We start from the raw sequence: 18,843 nt of genomic DNA, 5'->3' as shown, positions 1-18,843 counted from the left end.
ATAACTCATCCTGGCACAAGAGCTTAGGAGGTACATTGGTGTTGTGTCATAAGGAATAGGACCATTTTGAAGAGAAAGGGGGAAAACTTCATTTTCTTTCTTACGCTTTTCATAAATGTACAGTGGTCCATATTTTTTTTTATCAATTACCTGTTGTTTCCTCACTCAAATACAGGAAATCATAAGACAGCCATAAGGATTCACAAGTTCCAAAGAAACTGAAATCATTCTTTCATTAGTCCAACAAACTTGACAGAGACAAGCTATTTGCCCAAGCTGAAATAAAAGCAAGCTCCTGTCCTCCCCAAACTTTGAGAGTCAGACAGACCCATGCAAAGTCAACAGCCCCTGACAGCTGACTAAATGCCAGAGGAGATGTGAGCGTACAACATTGGAAACACAGATGGAGGGTTGACCCAGCCTGGAGCCAGCAGACAATTCCCATAAGACAACATTTGAAACAGGGACTTTGCACATACATATGGTCTTTTCCTGATGTGAAGGGCACACAGGGTGGGGAGGATCTGGGTCCGTGTTTAGTGAGGCCCAGAGGAAGAAAAGCATGTAGAGGCAACAGTGTCATTAAGTAGTGGCTACTTCTTGATGAGACTCAGAGCAGGGAGAGTAGAGACAGATGGGGCAGGAGAAAAGAAGAGGTAGGCCTAAAATCGCATGCTGTGTGATTAGTTAAGTAGGTTAAGATCCTTGCTTAGACGGGAAATGGTAGATCAAATAAAATTAAGTTATTAATATAGACCAATAGGAGGATTGTGTGGTATAAAACAAAAACATTCACTGTGCAGTTATAAAAAAATTAAAACGCGGCATACTAAAGTGTTAACACTAATCACCTCTGGGTGGTGGCATTATGAATAATTTTGTCCTAATCTTTCTTTGCTCCTGTGCCTTCCTGATTTTCTGCATTAAGCATGCATTATTTGGCACTGTGGATGGGGAGGAATGTGTGCACTAAAATAGAATTCATAAGCTGGGCTTGAATTGTGACATCCTAAAGAGTTTGGATTTTGTTTCACAGAAAATGAAAGGCTATTCCAGGTATTTGATTAGGGACGTTGGATGAACAGACTTTTACAGAAAGAAATGTTAAGTAGGCATGCTGTGCTAGAAGGCCTTGAGACTGGAAGAAACATGATAGACCCAGCCATGAAGAGGCAGGAGGGGCAGAAAGCACTTGACTGGACTAGGCGAGACGGGATTTATTAACTCCAAAGGAAAGGCAGAGGTGGGGGAGGAACTAGCTCTAGAGCTCTGGTGCGGGTGATGGGTTTGATTCAGACATTGGAAGCTAAACAGGCATAGTAAGAAGGAAAAAGGCAGAATGATGACTTGTTTCTATGTGTGCCGTGCCTGGAGGACAATCTGGCAGGCGTGCTACTAGAAAGTTCGGAATATGGGCCTGGATATAGAAAACAGAGGGGCCTAAGAGTGCACTTGCATAGGACATGGAAAAGCCCGAGATTGGTGAGCTCCGCTGGATAAGGCAGAAGGTAAGTAGGACCTTGGGAACTGCTGAGTCAAAGCAGCCATTGGCACACTCAGAGAACCAAGGTGTCAGAAGAAGGTGGAATTCTTTTCTTCTTCTAATTTGATTGACATATGTGATACATATTTCTGAGGCACAATAAGATGTTTTAATGTTAGGGTACGCATTGTGTAGTGATCACATCAGATATATTGATCAGTCACCATAAATTTTATCATATATAATGTGTATATATATGTTTTTATTTATATTAGAAGCATGCTTGCTTCCCATGTCAATCCCAGCTCCCTCTCCCACTCCTCGTCCCTTGTCCCTCCACCATCCTCCCAACCCCCCACCCAATCCCCACACCATTCCCCAGGGAGGGTGAGGCCTTCCATGGGTCTCCAGAGTCTTATTATTTCATCCAGGGCAGGACCTAGGCTTTCCCCATGTGTCCAGGCTGAGAGAGAGCATCCCTCCATGTGGAATGGGCTCCCAAAGTTCATTTGTATGCCGTGGTGAACACCCAAGGCCCCAGAGATTGACGAGGCCTCCTCACTGGCACTACATTCAGGGAGTCTGGATTAGTCCCCTGCTGGCCTCTCAGCCATCAGTCTGGGGTTCAAGAGCTCCCCTTGTCCTGTCAGCTGTCTTTGTGGGTTTCACCAGCATGGTCCCGACCCCTTTGCTCATCACAAAACATATTTAAGTTAGTCTCTTCTAGGAGTGGAAAGAGTTCTTCTTTGGATATAGTATGGACGGAGCTGGCGCAGAGCAAGGGCTGGGGCTTGCTACCAATCTCCAGCTGCTAATAGAATGTCACTACAGAACCCAATCTCGAACCGTCTACAGAAAGAAAACAGGGCAAGAATGAAAGCATGGGTCAAAGAAAGACTACTGGCTATCTGTGCTCAGTGACAGGTAGGAAGGTTTCTAGAAGTTACTAATGGATCCTTCTGATGAGGGCTGCTGGACTCTCGAAAGTCAAGGTGACCTGTAGCAAAGCTGTGGTGAGGTGGTGATTCCAAACCTCTTTCAACAAACAAGGAGACTTACACCAACAGAGAAGTGCCCCATGTCCCATTCAATCCTACGTTTCAGCCCTCCCTCTCACCACATAACTCCTAACTTTCTTTTCACTAGCGTTTGATGATGCTGACACCATTAAATCCTCAATCTGCACATGTTTTCACCAACTGTCTCTATTATCCCCCTTCTTCCCACTTCCACATCCAGTCACATACCATCTCCCTTGACACAATCCATTTCCCCCTGTTACTTTTATTAAATTCATTGGTAACCTTCTCTAACCCAGCCAAAACCCTCTTTACCCATTCCTTGCCTTTGCTATGTCAACGAAGAAGACGACTACTCCCGATTTAAATCTGTGACCAGACGTTAGAAGTACCTGGTGACCCCTCTGCTTGCACAGTTCATCTGCTTGTCTGTTTTAGCAGTTCATGCCTCTTCTCCCTGACAACCTCTCTCCTCTTCCCCATTCTCACTCAGTTGGTGGCTTTGCTTTCAGTCTGGAGAACATTAAAGCAACGAGAATTCCAAAAGAGCTCCATCACTTCAGTGATCGACCTTCCAGAGCCTAGCCCACATCTCTGGCCTCTCTACATTCCTTTTAAAATCATATTGTTCCTGTATTCTGTCTCTATGTCATCACCAACTTTTGTCTATCGAGTTGCTCATCATTTCACGAAAATATCCTATTCACTTCAAACCAATCTTGACCCTACTGCCTTCATTTCTTCTGCTGCATTTGCACAGAAATCCCTGAAGAGTCTCTATGTACAGTTTCCAGTTTCTCTCCTCAAGGCTCTTTTATACACATTCTAGTGTATGTGACCCCACCCACCATATTCTTGTCCACAGTCCCATTAAGCATCTATGATCTTCCATTGTCAGGTGCAAGGTCAGTTGTCAGCTTTGTTATACTTGACATTTCAAAGCATTGGACTCCTATAACTATTCTTGCTAAACACCACTGGTTTTCACTTCATTGCCTCCTTCTAAGTCTCCTCCTACCACCCTTGGAAGGCTGTATTAGTTTCCTTCAATGGTTTCCAGTTTTCCTTCTGACCTTTTAATGTAGGAGAGCTCCTGGGTTCACTCCTTGTACCCCATCCCTTCTCTACATTCACTTACTCCTTGGAGATCTCATCCAGCCTCAGACTTTAAAAAACATTTAGGTGCTGGAAAACCCCCAGTGCATCTCAAATCAGACTTCTTGGAACTCCAAACTCAGTCTGCCTCTTCAGCATACCTAGTATATCCATCACTGATGCTTTCCATGTGTCTGCTCATGTCAACTCAAATTTAGTCAAACCCCAAACCACAAGGTTTGTTTTTCCCTTTCTTATTAATACTACAAATAATTCACCAGGGGATCCTATTGATCTAATTTCAAATGTACCTAGAGTCTGAACACTTATCACCACTCAGTGTTGTCACTCAGTCCACCAACATCTCTCACCTAGGTTACTGAAATAACATACTGATTTCTGTGATTGATCCTTTTGAAAAGCAAGTTACCTTATTCCATTTTCAGCACCCACACAGAGCTCTCCAAGCCATTCAGAGAACAGCCAAAATGACTGACAAGGCCCTATAAGGTCTTGTTTTATCCAATTTCCTGGATCCCCAGGTTCCTCTTCCAGTTGCTCACCGCACTTCCATCATACACTACACCTTTTACTGTTTCTCTGCCGGGCCGGCTATCTGGTACATGTCACTGGCTGAGCCAAGGACCTGCAATGTCTCCCTCCTGACGTTCACCTGGCTAACTCTCTCCTCCACATTTCCCACAGCCTTGTTTAATTGTTCCCTCTTAATATTGTGACAAGCTCTGCCTCTCCACTCCTGGAACTTTAACCCTTTCATCCCATTGCAGTCTTTTGACAATCACTGTCGCCTTGACATATATAAAAATAATTTATATGGCTATTTTCTGGTTCATTCCCCATGAGAATTAAAACTCTAAAAATAAAAAGACTTTCATGTCTTATCAGACACATTCCTTATATGTAGGAATTGCTCAGTTAACCATTGATAAAGAGATGAGTCTTTTCCTCCTACCTGATCACAGATAACTCAAGGCTACCCACTGGATTTTGAATAGGTTTTTATCCTGTTCTGCATACACACACACACACACACACACACACACACACACACATACACATAGGCGTGTGTGTGTGTGTGTGTGTGTGTGTGTTCAGTAAACTGATTGCTAAATTGAACAGACTTTTTTTAGTGGATCAGTGGTCCATAGAATACGTTAATTTCTTTATATTTAATTGCATTTCTTTATTTCTTCACCCTATCAGAATTTGTTCTGGCTGAGATACAAGATTAGAAACAGGATATATTAACATGAGGCTAATCTTTATATACTTTCCAAAAAAGTGAGCCCCCATCTATCTCCAAAAAGGCAGACAGCATGTATCTCCAGAAAGCACCCCATCCTAAAGTTCTCATATGTGAGGAGTCAGGAAAGGGAAAAGTCACCTTACCTTTACACATCTGATACTCCTTGGTGTAGCTTATTCCTAAATAGATTCCTCCAGACTTTCCCCTAAGCTGTTGCTCAGTCAGTCCTGGTAGCAGCTAAATCAATTGACCATATTGTATTGGTTTGCTTCAGTGTGTTTGTTTACTAGTTGAAGCCTGCATTAAGGGCAGGATTATTTCATGGTGTTTGGTTTTCTGGCCCTCTTCCAGATTTCTCCTCTCTCAACCCCCCTCTCTGTGTGTGTGTGTGTGTGCAATGACAATGTCTCTCTTGCTCTGAAAAAGTGTACATCCCAAGAGTTAAATTTGACTACCCTTAGCTCTCTGTTCTTCTGAGATCTGGACCATGTGGCCTGAATTTAGGCAAGTGCCCACCACTAATAGCAATTCCAAAAGCATCTTTATCTTTTTGTTTTTTTTTTGCTTCCAGTTACAGCCTTGGCCGATGCACTTCCCTTTTTTGCCCTGTTATTGTCTTGCAAATGAACCATGTGCAGCTCGTTGAGCAAGTACAAAAATAAAATATGAGCATGTTCTTATCTAAAATGCCACTTTCCCAGTATTCTTTCTGGGTTGCTCTTCATTAGCCAAAGCGCCATTGTCACAAAAAATATAATACTCTGTAATTTTAGCGGCAAATTTTACATTCTCTTGACCACCCAAATGTCTGGTTTCTGATTTAAATATTCAGAGGTGACATTGAAATCATTTCTACAAGATCTAGTAAATATTTCAGTTCCAGTGTCTAGGGTTAAAGAAGACACCCTTTGCCAACAGGAAAAGAAAAGAAAAACAACTACAAAAATTTGAGCCTATAGTAAAAAGATTTCAAAGAATGTTCCACAGCATGTTATTTTCCTTCCAGAAAATTCTAACACTATATAATTACTTTTGTATGGAAATGAATAATGTAAGCCTCTACTGCTAAAAACAGCTAGAAAGAACATCTAAAGTAGACAGGCCTTTTCTGAGAGCAGATAAAATATTAAACTGGAAAATATCTGTATGGGGATGGCCCACAGGATAATGCTCTCAGATTATCGTTCAACGGCAAGATAGCATATACCCGGACAAAGTTACATGGGAAAGGAAGTGCTTTTTCATCTATGTGTCAAGACTAGCGTGGGTCCTCTGCTTCACACAGAACCCGCAGTATTGACAGTATACCAAACTGCCAAAGAAAACTACTCATCAGAAATGCGTCTAAGGAGCATCTGGTTAGAAATAGCAGCAAAAACACCAGTTAAGATCCTTCTTTTGCAACAGGAATGCTTTGATAAAGAAAAACTGAAATTCCACCTGCATGGAAATTAAAGCGATGCTACTCTCCCAGTTCAGGGGAAAATAAAAAAAAAGGAAAAAAGGAAAAAAAAACAGGCTTCACTTTGGTGGTTGGCAGAACTAATCCCAGCAGATACAGTGGCGGGTTTATATGACAGGAAAATAGTATGTGGAGACCAGGAACATAGAGCCCCTCACCAGCACCCTTTCCCTCCTTCCTCAATAACACGGTGTGTGTGTGTGTGTGTGTGTGTGTGTGTGTGTGTGTGTGTGTGTAGAAGAAACTGCTCCCCAAACGTGAGAGCATCCATGCAGACTGGTTTAGCCTAGCCAGAATAAAACTGGAATCCAACAGCTCAGAGGTGGCCGCGACGTGCAGTGGGGGCGGGAGGCTGTGTCTGGCTTCTCAATCCCACTCTGCCCGCCTTTTGCACGATTTCTCCCTACAAGCTCCTCAGTTCGGGCACCTAAGTGGGTTCTTTTCTCTGTCCAGGATGGAAACCTTTCTAAGGAGGTTTTATCATAAGCAGCGTCCTTGCGGGTAATATTTCAATGGCCCATGGTGAACAAGCTGACCCACCCAGTCAGTCCAGCCGCAACCAACTAATATCCTCCACTGTCTTCGTCCCCAGCGCCAGGTGAGCGCCCTGGCACCCGGGAAAGCCTTTCCGAGTGGGTAGCCCTAGGACTGATGGTCAGCTAGAGGAACAGCCATATTAGCCTCCTCCGGGCATAAATCAGCCACTAGTGTGCTGACCGACGACTATCAGGAGCGCTAACCCCGTCCTCTATACGCCTCCACCCGCAAGACTGCGACTGTCCCCAAACTACTGGGTTTAAGCTGCCAGCCCCTGTGACTGCCTTTCAGCACCGAGGACAGCGGACGGCGGACATTACTTTTGCCCCCGAGGTCCGAGAGGCCAGGAGTGTGGCTGTGATAGCGCGGGCGAGGCTGCAGGTGTCCCACCGCGCGCCCTCCTGCACCGCACCCCCGGGTCCCGGAGCGCCCCTCTCCCACCCTCATCTCGTTCAGGACGGCCTCTCGGCGTCTTACTTTTCTGGCTGGAGTAACCCGGGTAATAGCCATAGTAGCCAGTAATCCGCAGGATCCGGTCTTCGATGGTGGCTACCCCGTTGGGGGCCGCCTTGACATCCATAGAGAGCGCGGGGCGGCGGCTCCCGGCGCCTCGGGGTGTAGATCAAAGCGCGGGGCCCGGGAGCTGCTGCAGGTGCCACCCGCCGCCGCCACCGCCGCCGCCGCCGCTGGTGCTGATGGTGCAGCTCGTGCTCCCGCGCCCCAGCTCTGACTCCACCGCCCGGCGCAGCTCCGGCTTCGCATCACAGCGGCGGCAGCAGCAGCGGCCGGCAGCGGAAAGGCCCCCACTCTGGCCGGCCTCTCTGTCAGCCTGGCAGCTCTCCTGCTGCTGCCCGAAGAGCGCCCCCTCACCTCTGACGCCCACCCAGGTCTGGGACGCATGTGGGCGCCCCACCTGGTCTCTGACTTTCACCATTAATCCTTGGGTCAAAAGTAGACACCTCTAAACCCACTTGAGGGGAGGGATGGTCTCCAGGTGCTCAGGGTGAACAGCTGTGGAAGGGAGAGACCCAGACAGAGCGAGGGGCTAGCAATTCGATAGCTGCACACTGTAGTTTAACACTTCTGACCCTACCCTGCGTTTCTCCCATGCTCCTGCCTGTCCCACCTTGGATCCGAGGATATGAAAGCATTCCCAGGCACTAATCCTTGCAGCTTGTCCAGACAACCAAAGATCCTTTTTACTTTTTACGAATCGAAGGAAATGAATCCCCAGCAGGTAGTGTGTGGAATGATTACCCAGGAGAATACAAAGTCTTTTAGAGTTACAGTCCTCCCAGGACCCTCCATCTTCCAATAAACACAACAAAGGCTAGGGGCACGCGCCTGAGCACAGCATACTCATTTGTCCAATTCCAAATATCCCACAATCTAAGGAAAAGGTATTTTCTTCTTTATTGTCACAAACATCAGAAGTAAGGCCTTTCAATTTGTATTTGGGCACATGAATTGTTGCTACAGCCCAAAGAGGAAGACATCCTGTCTACACAGAACATTCTTGAAGCTCTATGATCAGAGTGAGGAACCGCTAGACAAACGCGGCTCTTCCGAGTTGATGAGAGGCCCTGGGGTTAGCAAATGCCTGCCCTGCTCATAGTTTACAGCTGCAATCTTCTACAATATAACCTTCCAATCTCTGCCTCCTGTGGGGAAGAGCATGCGAGAGGGGAGGCAGTCATCAGCTTGCGGGTAGTGAGATCTACCTTACCCCAAGAGGTGTTCGACATCCTTGCCAATTTTCACATTTTGGTGATCATATGGTGTGGGGAGTAGAAATATGAGTTCATTTTCCAGCACCTTTCAAAGGCCTCCCAATATTCTCTTCATTGTATGTGAGCCCTTAAGAACAAAGAAACTAGCCAGGCAGTAGTGACGGACACGCCTTTAATTCCAGCGCTTGGAAGGGAGAGGCAGGAGGATCTCTTGAGTTTGAAGCCAGCCTGGTCTACACATTGAGATCTGAGACATCCAGGGCTACATGGAGAAAAAAACCAAACCAAACCAAACACCAACCAATCAACAAAACAAACAAAAACTAAAAACAAAACAACAAACAAACAAAAACCCAAAATAACAAAAAGAGCAAAGAGATGTGCAAACTATTTTCCTAAGATGAACTGGGCTTACATCTGTGAAAACGAAGCATTGCAGTCCACAGTGGGCCGACCGTCTTTACTCGGACACAGCTCTACAAGGCATGTTGAGAACAGACTGAATCTCAGATGGGTGTGGCTGTGAAGAGAGTCCCAGAAGAAACCAGTTCCCTTTGCACCCATTTACTGGGCTAAAAGAGAAGGCTGACAGGAGTGAAAAGGTCAGACAGAGTCCAAGGGGGAATATGACACTTTTCAATGGGAGAAATGCACAAAGCAATGAGAGAAAGTTCAGTGTTTAAATCCAAAAAGGGTTATATTCATCACCACTCACTCCGAAGTAATTTGTAGCATGATTTTGCTAGTTTTACTATTTTTTTTATAGTAAAACACATTCACTGCACACAGAAAGATATGCTAGTCACATAATTTAAAATGTTCCTTTTGTTTAAAGTTTCTTATATTTTTGGTTGTGAGCCTAGCCTTTAACGGCTGAGCCATCTCTCCAGCCCTTGTTTAAAGTTTCTATAAGCATAAATTGCCTGTATTACATCTAGCATGCATTTAATACCATTCATTAACAGAACAGGCTAAGACGCATTTAATAATAGAGTAACTGGGAAATTATAAGAAAAGCTTTCAAAAGTAACAATCAAATTAATATGTAGACTTGAATGGCAACTGATTTTGTCCCATGAGTGCTTATACTGTTTATAGTCTTACTTGAAATAAAACTTTATATAGGATAAGATTTAGGGATGTCTTTAATCATTTGCAAGAGCTCAATTGAAATAGTGAACACAGGTAGATGCTATAATCTAGAACATGCTTTTTCAATGGTTGGAACTGATTATATATAGTGATAAAGGCTCACTTGCAAATATAATCGCAGTTTTTAGCTTTTCAGATATTCTTCTGGATATCCTTGTAAAATTATAGAAATTATATGGAGTGGAGGATTTGTGAAGCATTTCTATGTGCTTACATGTTAAATCACTTTCCATAATCAAGACAGATGCTCAAGTTTCATAAAATCACCTCAAATCTATTCTGGAAGAATTAAGGAGAGAGGTGCTTTGACAGATGAGGACTGGAAATGACCCGTGATCCCTTATGGCAATCCTTCACAGTTTCTCTACTCATCACAAATCTTTCTCCAGCCTTAAAAGTTGCCTGCAACTTGTTAAGAGATTTGAGTCTCGTGTGGATACATGTGGGGGTGTGTGCATGTGCATGTGCATGTGCATGCAGGTGGGGTCAGAGGTCAGAAGAGGGCAGCAGACTCATGAGACTGGAGTTACAGCTGTGAACATCTGACATGGATTCTGGGTCCTTTAGAAGAGCACTAATGCTTTTAACCACGGAGTCGTCTCTGGTTCCTACCTGCAATATTTTAGTCATATCTTCAAGGCATTTAACCAAGGGCATCCAACTGTGATTCTGAGTTTCGCTATGTGGGACATATTTATTTTAGTAGATTCAGCTTAGATATTTATGCTAATTGGGTATTTAAAAAACAACATATCTTATGTTGTTAAAATATACCAAATCATCTGCAAAGCAGTTCATGTGAGGGGCACATCACACACAATCGCATGGATACAAGGACACAGAAAACACACACACTGTTAAAAAACAGTGGAAATCACCCCCCACTCCTCTGAGAAATTAATGTAGTGTGCATACTTTCTTGAGCTAAAAGTAAAAAGACTGCTTGGAGAGCCAAGACTGTTGAAGCTTTCCTTCCCAAGGGAAAGCGATCTTTTGTACAGTCATATGGACTGGTCCCAGAGTTGACCCCAAACAACCTGCACAGAGTTAGTGTTTAAAAACCATCTGGCTTTTAGCCAATCAAGAAAGGGCACCTGGGAAGGAAGAGCCATGGCCTTCATTCAGCACTTTAATGAATGCCGTTTTGAATATTTAGGTATTACATCACCAGCTGCTCCATTTGGAATGCTGACAGGGCCTTTCTATTCTAATCTTGGGCAAAGGCAAGCATTGCTAATTTACCTTTCAGCCGAAAGGTGTTGGGGATTCAGAAATCTTGGTGTCTGTGTGGGAAGTCAGGGTAGAGTCTATGCTTCTTCACCCTCAAGTGGCAAAATAGTTCCTGGGATTATTTTCCACGCTCGGTTCCCTGGAAATGCACTGAAATTCTTTAAAGAAAGTCTTAAATAATTTCAACAAACACTGAATTTTTGAACATATCTATGCCTTTCCTGTCTGTGTCTGCATTCTTCTGTTTCTTCTTCTCCATTTTCCTTTCCCTTTCCTTCAGTGGTATAGCACAATAGTTCGGAACAAAGATCTTGGAGCCAGACTATATGACCTCATCATTCTCTAGCTGTGCAACTTTGATAGTAAGTCTCTTAAATTATGTATGACTCCATTTCTTCACCTTTAAAATTGGAACAGTTACACTTTGTAGCTCCTTACATTGCAGTGACTAGCATATCGCAGGCTTTGGAAGTGGTGGGTAGCACTGTTTTCTCCTGCACGTACCTAGAGCCCTTGTGCCCAAATTCTCAGCCCCAAAATCACCAAGAGGCCCATTTTGATGCAAAAGCAAAGAGTCTTTTATTGTAGATGTTTAACGAGCTGACTCCATTAGCTCTGACCCTTCACCCTGCCACCATGGCGAATAGCTGGAGAAAGACCCCAAGCAACCTTGAGGCAGGGATCTTAAAGGGCAGCGTAAGGGGAGTGTCTAGGGGTATGAAACAGTCTCAGGATTGGTGTGCTTCCAGGTTTGGGTGACCCACCCTGTGTTGATTGGTCAACTGGTTGTTATGGCCCATAGGCCCTCCCAGGGCGGTTGCTATGCTCTGCAGGTCATTGTTATGCACTGTCCTTAAAGCACACCCAGAGCCGTAAAGCACAGCCCTGCCAGCTAACTTCTGATTGGTTCCTTGCCACGAGGAGGGCATCTGACCTTAGTGACCAGGACAGGAGTAGCAAGGTCATGCAAGCCCATGTTAGCCTGTCATGGCTGCTAAAACGGGGAGGCTGGTCACTACACCCTCTGAGCTACTCACTTTGTTTGTGAAATTGGCTCGTTGCCTCTACTTCACAGTATCTCTGTGGCAGTGAAGTTGGTAGTATATAAAATGTGGCCAGAGCCTGAGTCCAAGCAATGTTAATGCTGTTCCTCCAAGCCTACCCTTGCCCCATCCACTTTTTATTACTTCAGTTCATTCAGACTCTCACACCCTTAGGAGATTTTCGGTGGCAGTTACTTTCACAGGTCTCCTTCAATTCTTGGAACCAGGACAGGAGTCACAGGAGGCACGGGACAAGTGAGTCTTAGAGGAGAGGGGGTCTCCTTCCCATCGTTTGAAGAGCTATAAGGACAGGAAGAGTTGACTTCAGAATGAGAAAGGGACAGCTAGGGAAGCCTGGTTCTAAGACACTTCCATGACTTGGTGACGGTGTTCTAAGGAAGCTGAGCATCCTTGGAATACATGTGTGGTGCTGTGTGGGAGGCTGAGACATTGCCACTGGGTTTCTCACCCTCAGCAATGCCTGGCACCTACCTCCCAGCTTGTTCAGCAGAGCCTGAATGAGGTAGATCTCTACAGTTCCTGGAGAACTGAAGACTTCAGCCTATCCCTGGCATTTATATCTAGTCAAAGATCTTCCCTGGCAGCCTAGCCTTGATAGAGGGGACCCAACAATATTGAGACTACACCTTCTACTTTCTTTTTTAAATCAAGCATGAGAAGCCAGAGTAAAATTTACAGTAACTTAAAGTGAATAACTTTTTCAAACCTCTCTGTGCAGCTGTGTTGGTGGTTATGTACTCAAACTTGCTACATTCTCACTTTATAAATAAGCTTTTCTGTAATCTAAAGGTCCAAATATGCTCTACAAGCCACAGTCTCAAACATGCTTTGTGCTATTTAGCACATGAGGTTTAACGTAACATTAGCTGTAAAATTGCCAAGTCTGCTGAAGAAGTCATTAGTACTGTTTGACAAATATTTATCATCCTCCCCCATTTTAGCCATAGGATGGAGTTGCACTTCCTGCCCCCTTGTGGCTGTGGGAAGTTATGTGATCAAAAAGGGACAATTGTCATTGCAGTCAGGGGTGGCACAACACTTAAGTGTTTTCTTTCCCTCTGGCATTGTGATCTTCAGCATCCAAGACACTCTGACATGTAAATGTAATGTTACTAAAATATTAAAATGGAAAGGAATTTGAATTCCTTCCACTAACATTATATTTAATTTTAAATCATAACCTCTTTATCCTTTGGGTTTTGTTTTGGCTGGTTTTGTTTTCCTTTATTGGGAAATTTATTATTACTTTTTTGTTTCTTAAGACCCAGTCCAGACTTCTCTGTGTAGTTCCGACCAGGCCTCCAATTCATAATTTTCATGCTTCAGCCTTCTAAGTGATGGGATTACAGGCAAACACCATCACACGAACTCCTCTTTTCCAAAGACATACCACACATATTTAAGAATCATCAGTTCTGGAAACAATTCATCAATAACCATACAGAAGACAAGAATACATGGTTATAAACTTCATGAATGGAGCAGAAACCACAGAGAACAGAGTGCTTCAAACTCATTAGAACACATCAGTATGATGGAAAGCCCATAGCATGTGTTCAATAATCCCAGATCTGAAACAATAACTACCATTAAAAGAATTTTCTAGAAAGACTTTGGCTTTTGTGTCAAGAACTAATTGCTAGAAAATATATTCCTAAGGTTTTATTTCATCATTATTTCCAATGTCTGTGACATTCATCCAAAAATGCTCTTTGAACACCAGGAAATGGCACAGAAGTAGCAGTATGTTTACTTGACAGCTCTCTTTCTTTCTCTGGCCATGGACAATGCTGGAAGAGACTCCTGACTAATCAGAGACAGCCTAGTTCTCAGCTAGGATTTGCCAAAAGCCTTTCATGAACTGGTTCTCGGGTTTAACCTTTGGGATGAACACCTTTGTGTGGATTTCTACAGGCTTCAGTAAAGACTGAGGCTGACAGCCAGAGGCTTCCATGTTGATACTGGCAAAAAAGTGTATCTGCTTGATCCAGAAAGTTCAGGGCAGATGGAGCACTAGACCAAACTGCAAGACCAGGAGGTCAGAGCTGCTGCGTAAGGTATTCTCCATTCTGTTCTCAATAGCTTGCTCAGTCGTTTACAGAATCGACACACAATCGACAATCAGCTTACTGCTCAGTCTGAGTGCTACTGGTCAGAACAATAGCATGTCCTTCCAAGTACATCTCCTACTATAGAAACCCCACCTCTTCCCCAGGCTCTGCTTTTTACAGAGCACAAATGAAGACATTAATTTTTCCAGGCTCTCATCATCTGCTCCAGATTCTGAGTTGGAAACTAAGTGGAGAAATTATAGGCTATGTTGGCAGTGGGCAGTATGTCAGTGGTATAAGCTGTGATAACAACTACTTTAATATGTCCATGGTTGAAATTATAAGTGTTGTATTTCTTGTTATTCATGCAGCCACAGCATATAATCTGGTATGTCTCCAAAACCATTTTATAGCATAATCTGAGGAGGGAAGATCATAGACATCATTGTCTAGTTTGGCTTTTAAGTTGTGCATCATTGAAACCATATCTCTTCTGAATTTCAAGAGGAAAAGAGGCTGAACTATATTTAATGTTCTCAAAAGTTTTGTATTTAGCCAGGCTGTTGGCGGAACATGCCTTTAATCCCAGCACTCTTGAGGCAAAGGCAGTCGAATCTCTGTGAGTTCAAGGTCCGGTTGGTCTACAAAGTAAGTTTCATCACAGTCAGGGCTGTTGCACAGAGAAACCCTGTATCAAAAAAAGAAAAAAAAAACCAAAAACCAAACCAAACCAAAAAAAAAAAAACCCAAGTTCTGTATTCTTGTGACCATTGAAGACTATTACTGAGAACAAAGAAAGAATGGAATCAACTCAACTCAAACATCAAGACAGGAAAATGATTCAGCAAATCACAGTGAATCCGTGACTAGAATACTCTGAAGTACTTAAAATAATAGTGACAAAGACCATGAAGCAATAAGAAAAATCTCAAGATTATGAATATGCTTCAAAATACTCTAAAATACTATTTAACCATATTACTCACATTAGAACTAGCATGCATACATACAACAAACCTTAAATCCTTTCCCAAATCTGTTCTTCAGGGTTTTACATGCACTATGTTTTCATGTGCTGTCATGTGCTGCCTGCACATTAATCTCTGTGGTAGTTGCAATTATCTGCATTCTAAGAAATGTCATGAGGTCTGCCTAAAAGTCCCTAATTCTTCTATCTCTCCATGTTCTCATAAATAATAACTCAGAGCCCTACGACAACAAGTGCATAAAAGGTTTTGTATATCTCAATGAAGTCTTAAAACCTATAGATTGTTACACTAATAAGGTACTCTTGGTATAAAATAGTCCATCTCCGAGTACTAATTGATGCTGTGCAATGGAACCAAATGACGACAACATCCATACTTGAGTATTCTTGGGTACTACTTGGGTAGATGCATCTTTACCTGGCTAACAATATCAGCTGTTCTGCTACTTACAAAGATTTTCTTTTGAGGTTCCTTTCCAATGACCCCACCTGGTTGGGTGAAGCCTTTTCCTCCACCAGTCACTTTGGTTTTTTTCTCCCCCACCAGCCTTTTGGGCTCTGCCACAATTGCAGTCTCCAAATAACACACAAGACGCTGTATTAATTATGAAGCTGTTGTCCTTGCTTGTTTCTTACTGGCTAGCTCTGACTTAAGTATTTACCCCATAATTGTTAATCTAAGTATTTCTCTTACTGGAGAAAGGGTCCGGACTTCTTACCCCTATGGCAGCTGCATCGTGACTCCCTGTGTTTCTCCTTCCCAGAGTCCTCCTCGACTCCTTGCCCCACCCCTCTCTTGCTTCCCAATTGGCCAACAGTGCTTTATTCAACAACCAATAAGAGACAGATTTACAGAATGGCATCTCCCATCACCCACCTCTTTCTCTAAGGGGCCATGTATTTTCCACATTAGAGCTCTTTGCATACCACATGTTTTTACCATGCCACATGATGAAGCTCTTCAAAGACAGATACTGTGTTTTGTTAGTCTCCAATCTATGCGAATTGCATCTCTTCTGTGATCAGTACTTGCTCAGTTAGCCAATTTGGCATCCAGTCATGCTGAAATGCTGCCCTTCATCCTTTGGAGGTGTAGGGTAGAAATAAACAAATGAATGGAATTATTCATCTCCTTATTGTCATGGGTGACATTTTCAGTATTCATTGCCAAAGTCAATATGGGCTTAGTTTAACAATTCTCTTGGGATGTATAATTAGTTAAGAGATTTAGATTTCCTCCATTATGTATGTAAGACACTTGTTCACTCATGTTGCCCTGACTTAGGTCATCTGCCATCTAGAAACACAGTGAGTGCATGAGTGAGTGAATGTTATTCTTTTTATCTTTTCTCTAACCTCCTTCTTTCCTTAATCCCGTTCTGTTGTGAAGTCAACTAGGGCTTTTTTTTTATCACTGGGGTGTCTCAAAATTGTACTCTTACTGTCTAGCTTTTACTGCATACCGCACAGCTGCAAACATCAGTGGCTTTACTACAGTTGGCAACTTATCATTATTGGTCAGTTAGTGATCCTACTGATAGGCTCAGGCCTGCTGATCACCTAGGCATTGATGTTAGCAAGTGGCCAGCTGGGAACTGGTATAGATCAAAGTTTTGCATAATTGACTATTAGTCTCCAAATGTTGTGTTGTCATGAGCAAGCCTGGAATAATCTTTTGTGTTGTAAAACAATGCAGTAGTAGACATGTGAGAAAACCTCACTTCAATTATCCAACTACCTGTGGGCCCACATGCTGACAGGCAGAATCAATTTCTCTACCTTTCTAATCTGTTCTTGCCAAGTAATTTATTTGACAAACAGAATATTTCATATATAATATATTGTAAAGCCTTCTAGTTGATGGAATTGTTGCAAAGAAATGGGGCCTTTTTCCATGTTCTACCACACCTAGCTATGGTAACTTAGAATCAGTATTGCTAAGAAGACCAACCAGAAGCTTGACGGCTTCATTTTTGTTTGTTTGTTTCTTGTTTTCCCAGGATGTGACCTTTAGCAGAATTCCTTTATTCTCCAGATCAACACCACGTAATATGCTAGTAGTGGGTTAACCAAGGCCTAATTTAGTCAGAATCTAGCACTGAAAAGTTACACATAGCAGTGAGATAAGATATAACATAAACTGAAGCCTCTTGTATGACATATGATTCCAAAGTCCCTGACTTCAAAATGGGGAGTAAATTGTGTGACACCCATACAGGCTGGGGCTTATGTAACACAGGCACAATCAGATACCAAACAAAGACTTGTGAGTTTGATTAAGTGGGGCTGTTGCCTGAGATGTGATAAAAGTGGGGACCAGTATAGTTAGGAAATTCCAGGGAATGTCCTTCCACTGGCTGTGGAAGCATTTACTATAACTGGTAGCAAAGATTCGATGGACACCCCTCCTCATGACACTGTATTTCTAGTTTCTTAGAAACACAAATAAATCTTTTAAATCCATTCTTCTTTTCTGTAATTGCATAACCTGGCTGTTGGAGGAATAAAAAGAGGGAGGAAATTATTTCTGTGACTCAGGGAAAGACTAACCCAATATAACCACATTTATATTTTTAAATGCTTATTTTAATCAAATACTCAAATATTCTAACATATGAAAATGCTATGTGAAGATAAATTACTATTTCAAAACTAGAAAATTCAGCTAGTTGCCTTAAATTGGGAAAGTGATGATAAGCAAAAAGGAAAAGAACTGAGAAATACATGTTTTTATTTATTAAAGGAACTGAAGCCTTTAAATTAATTTTTTATCTACATTTTCGATTTAGAGTTAAATACTTAAAGGATGCACACACACACACACACACACACCACATACATACTCATTGTTAGCTGCTTAACTGCTGTGTGTCCCACAGAGACAAGAGACAATATTTATAAGCAAGTAAATATTGGAAAGAAAGTAAAATTAAAAATAGGAGCCAGACCTAGAAGAAACCATCCTGAGTGAGGTAACCCGGTCACAAAAAGAGAAACCCGGCATGTACTCTCTCATATATGGATTTTAGACATAGATCTGAGGTGTGCCAGCCTACAATCCCATGGCCAGAGAGTCTGGGAAACAGAACCTTCAGTCAATGGCTGATGGAAGCAGAGGCAGACTCCCACAGCTAAACACTGAGCTGAACTCAAGGAATCCAGTGACAGAGAGAGAGGACTGATGAGCAAAGGGATTAAGACTGAGCTGGTTTAACCCCCAGAAACAGCTGACCTGACAAGGGTTAGCTCTTGAATCCCAGAATGATGCCTGGGAATCCATCATGGGACTGATCAAGACCCCCTGAATGTGGGTGTCAGTGAGGAGGCCTAGGTAATCTATTGAGCCTTGGGTAGTAGATCAGTATTTATCCCGGGTATGCAAATGGACTTTGGACTCCCATCCAACAATGTGAGGTGCACTCTCACCCTGAACTCTTGGGGGAGGGTCTAGGCCCTGCCCTGCATGAAATGATAGACTATGAGGGGGCATTGGAGGGGCTGGTGGGAGGGTGTGGGAGTAGGGGAGGGAAAGGGAAAGGGACCTGGAATTGACAATTGAAGCAACCTTGCTTCTAATTTAAATTTAAATTAAAAAAAAAAGGAGCCAGAAAGCAAAGCCAGAATGAGGTTGACAATGTCGAGTGGGCCAACACATTTTGTTAGAAGCAGCAATAATGTGTTTTAAGGCTTCCTAGACAACAAAGCACACTTGCTTCTCATGGTTTCTAATACATAGTGGTCAGAAGCTGAAGCCCAGGAGAAGCA

At 43.0% G+C, this 18,843-nt stretch overlaps 1 protein-coding gene across 1 annotated transcript in view; it reads right to left on the bottom strand.

The window, feature by feature from the left end:
- The window catches only part of Slc35f4 (solute carrier family 35 member F4), a 232,766-nt gene extending 225,221 nt beyond the window's left edge, over positions 1-7,545 (bottom strand). Inside the window, exon 1 of the mRNA XM_005085746.4 lies at positions 7,341-7,545. Within this exon, the coding sequence (XP_005085803.1) occupies positions 7,341-7,443 (103 nt within the window). The 5' untranslated portion in view covers positions 7,444-7,545. The remainder of the gene's footprint in view (positions 1-7,340) is intronic.
- Positions 7,546-18,843: the final 11,298 nt, after the last annotated feature.

The sequence above is a fragment of the Mesocricetus auratus genome, unplaced genomic scaffold (assembly GCF_017639785.1).
Source record: "Mesocricetus auratus isolate SY011 unplaced genomic scaffold, BCM_Maur_2.0 Super-Scaffold_100048, whole genome shotgun sequence".
Classification (NCBI taxonomy): domain Eukaryota; kingdom Metazoa; phylum Chordata; class Mammalia; order Rodentia; family Cricetidae; genus Mesocricetus; species Mesocricetus auratus.
The sequence above is the reverse complement of the archived record's forward strand: the minus strand, read 5'-3'. Positions and strand labels throughout refer to the sequence as shown.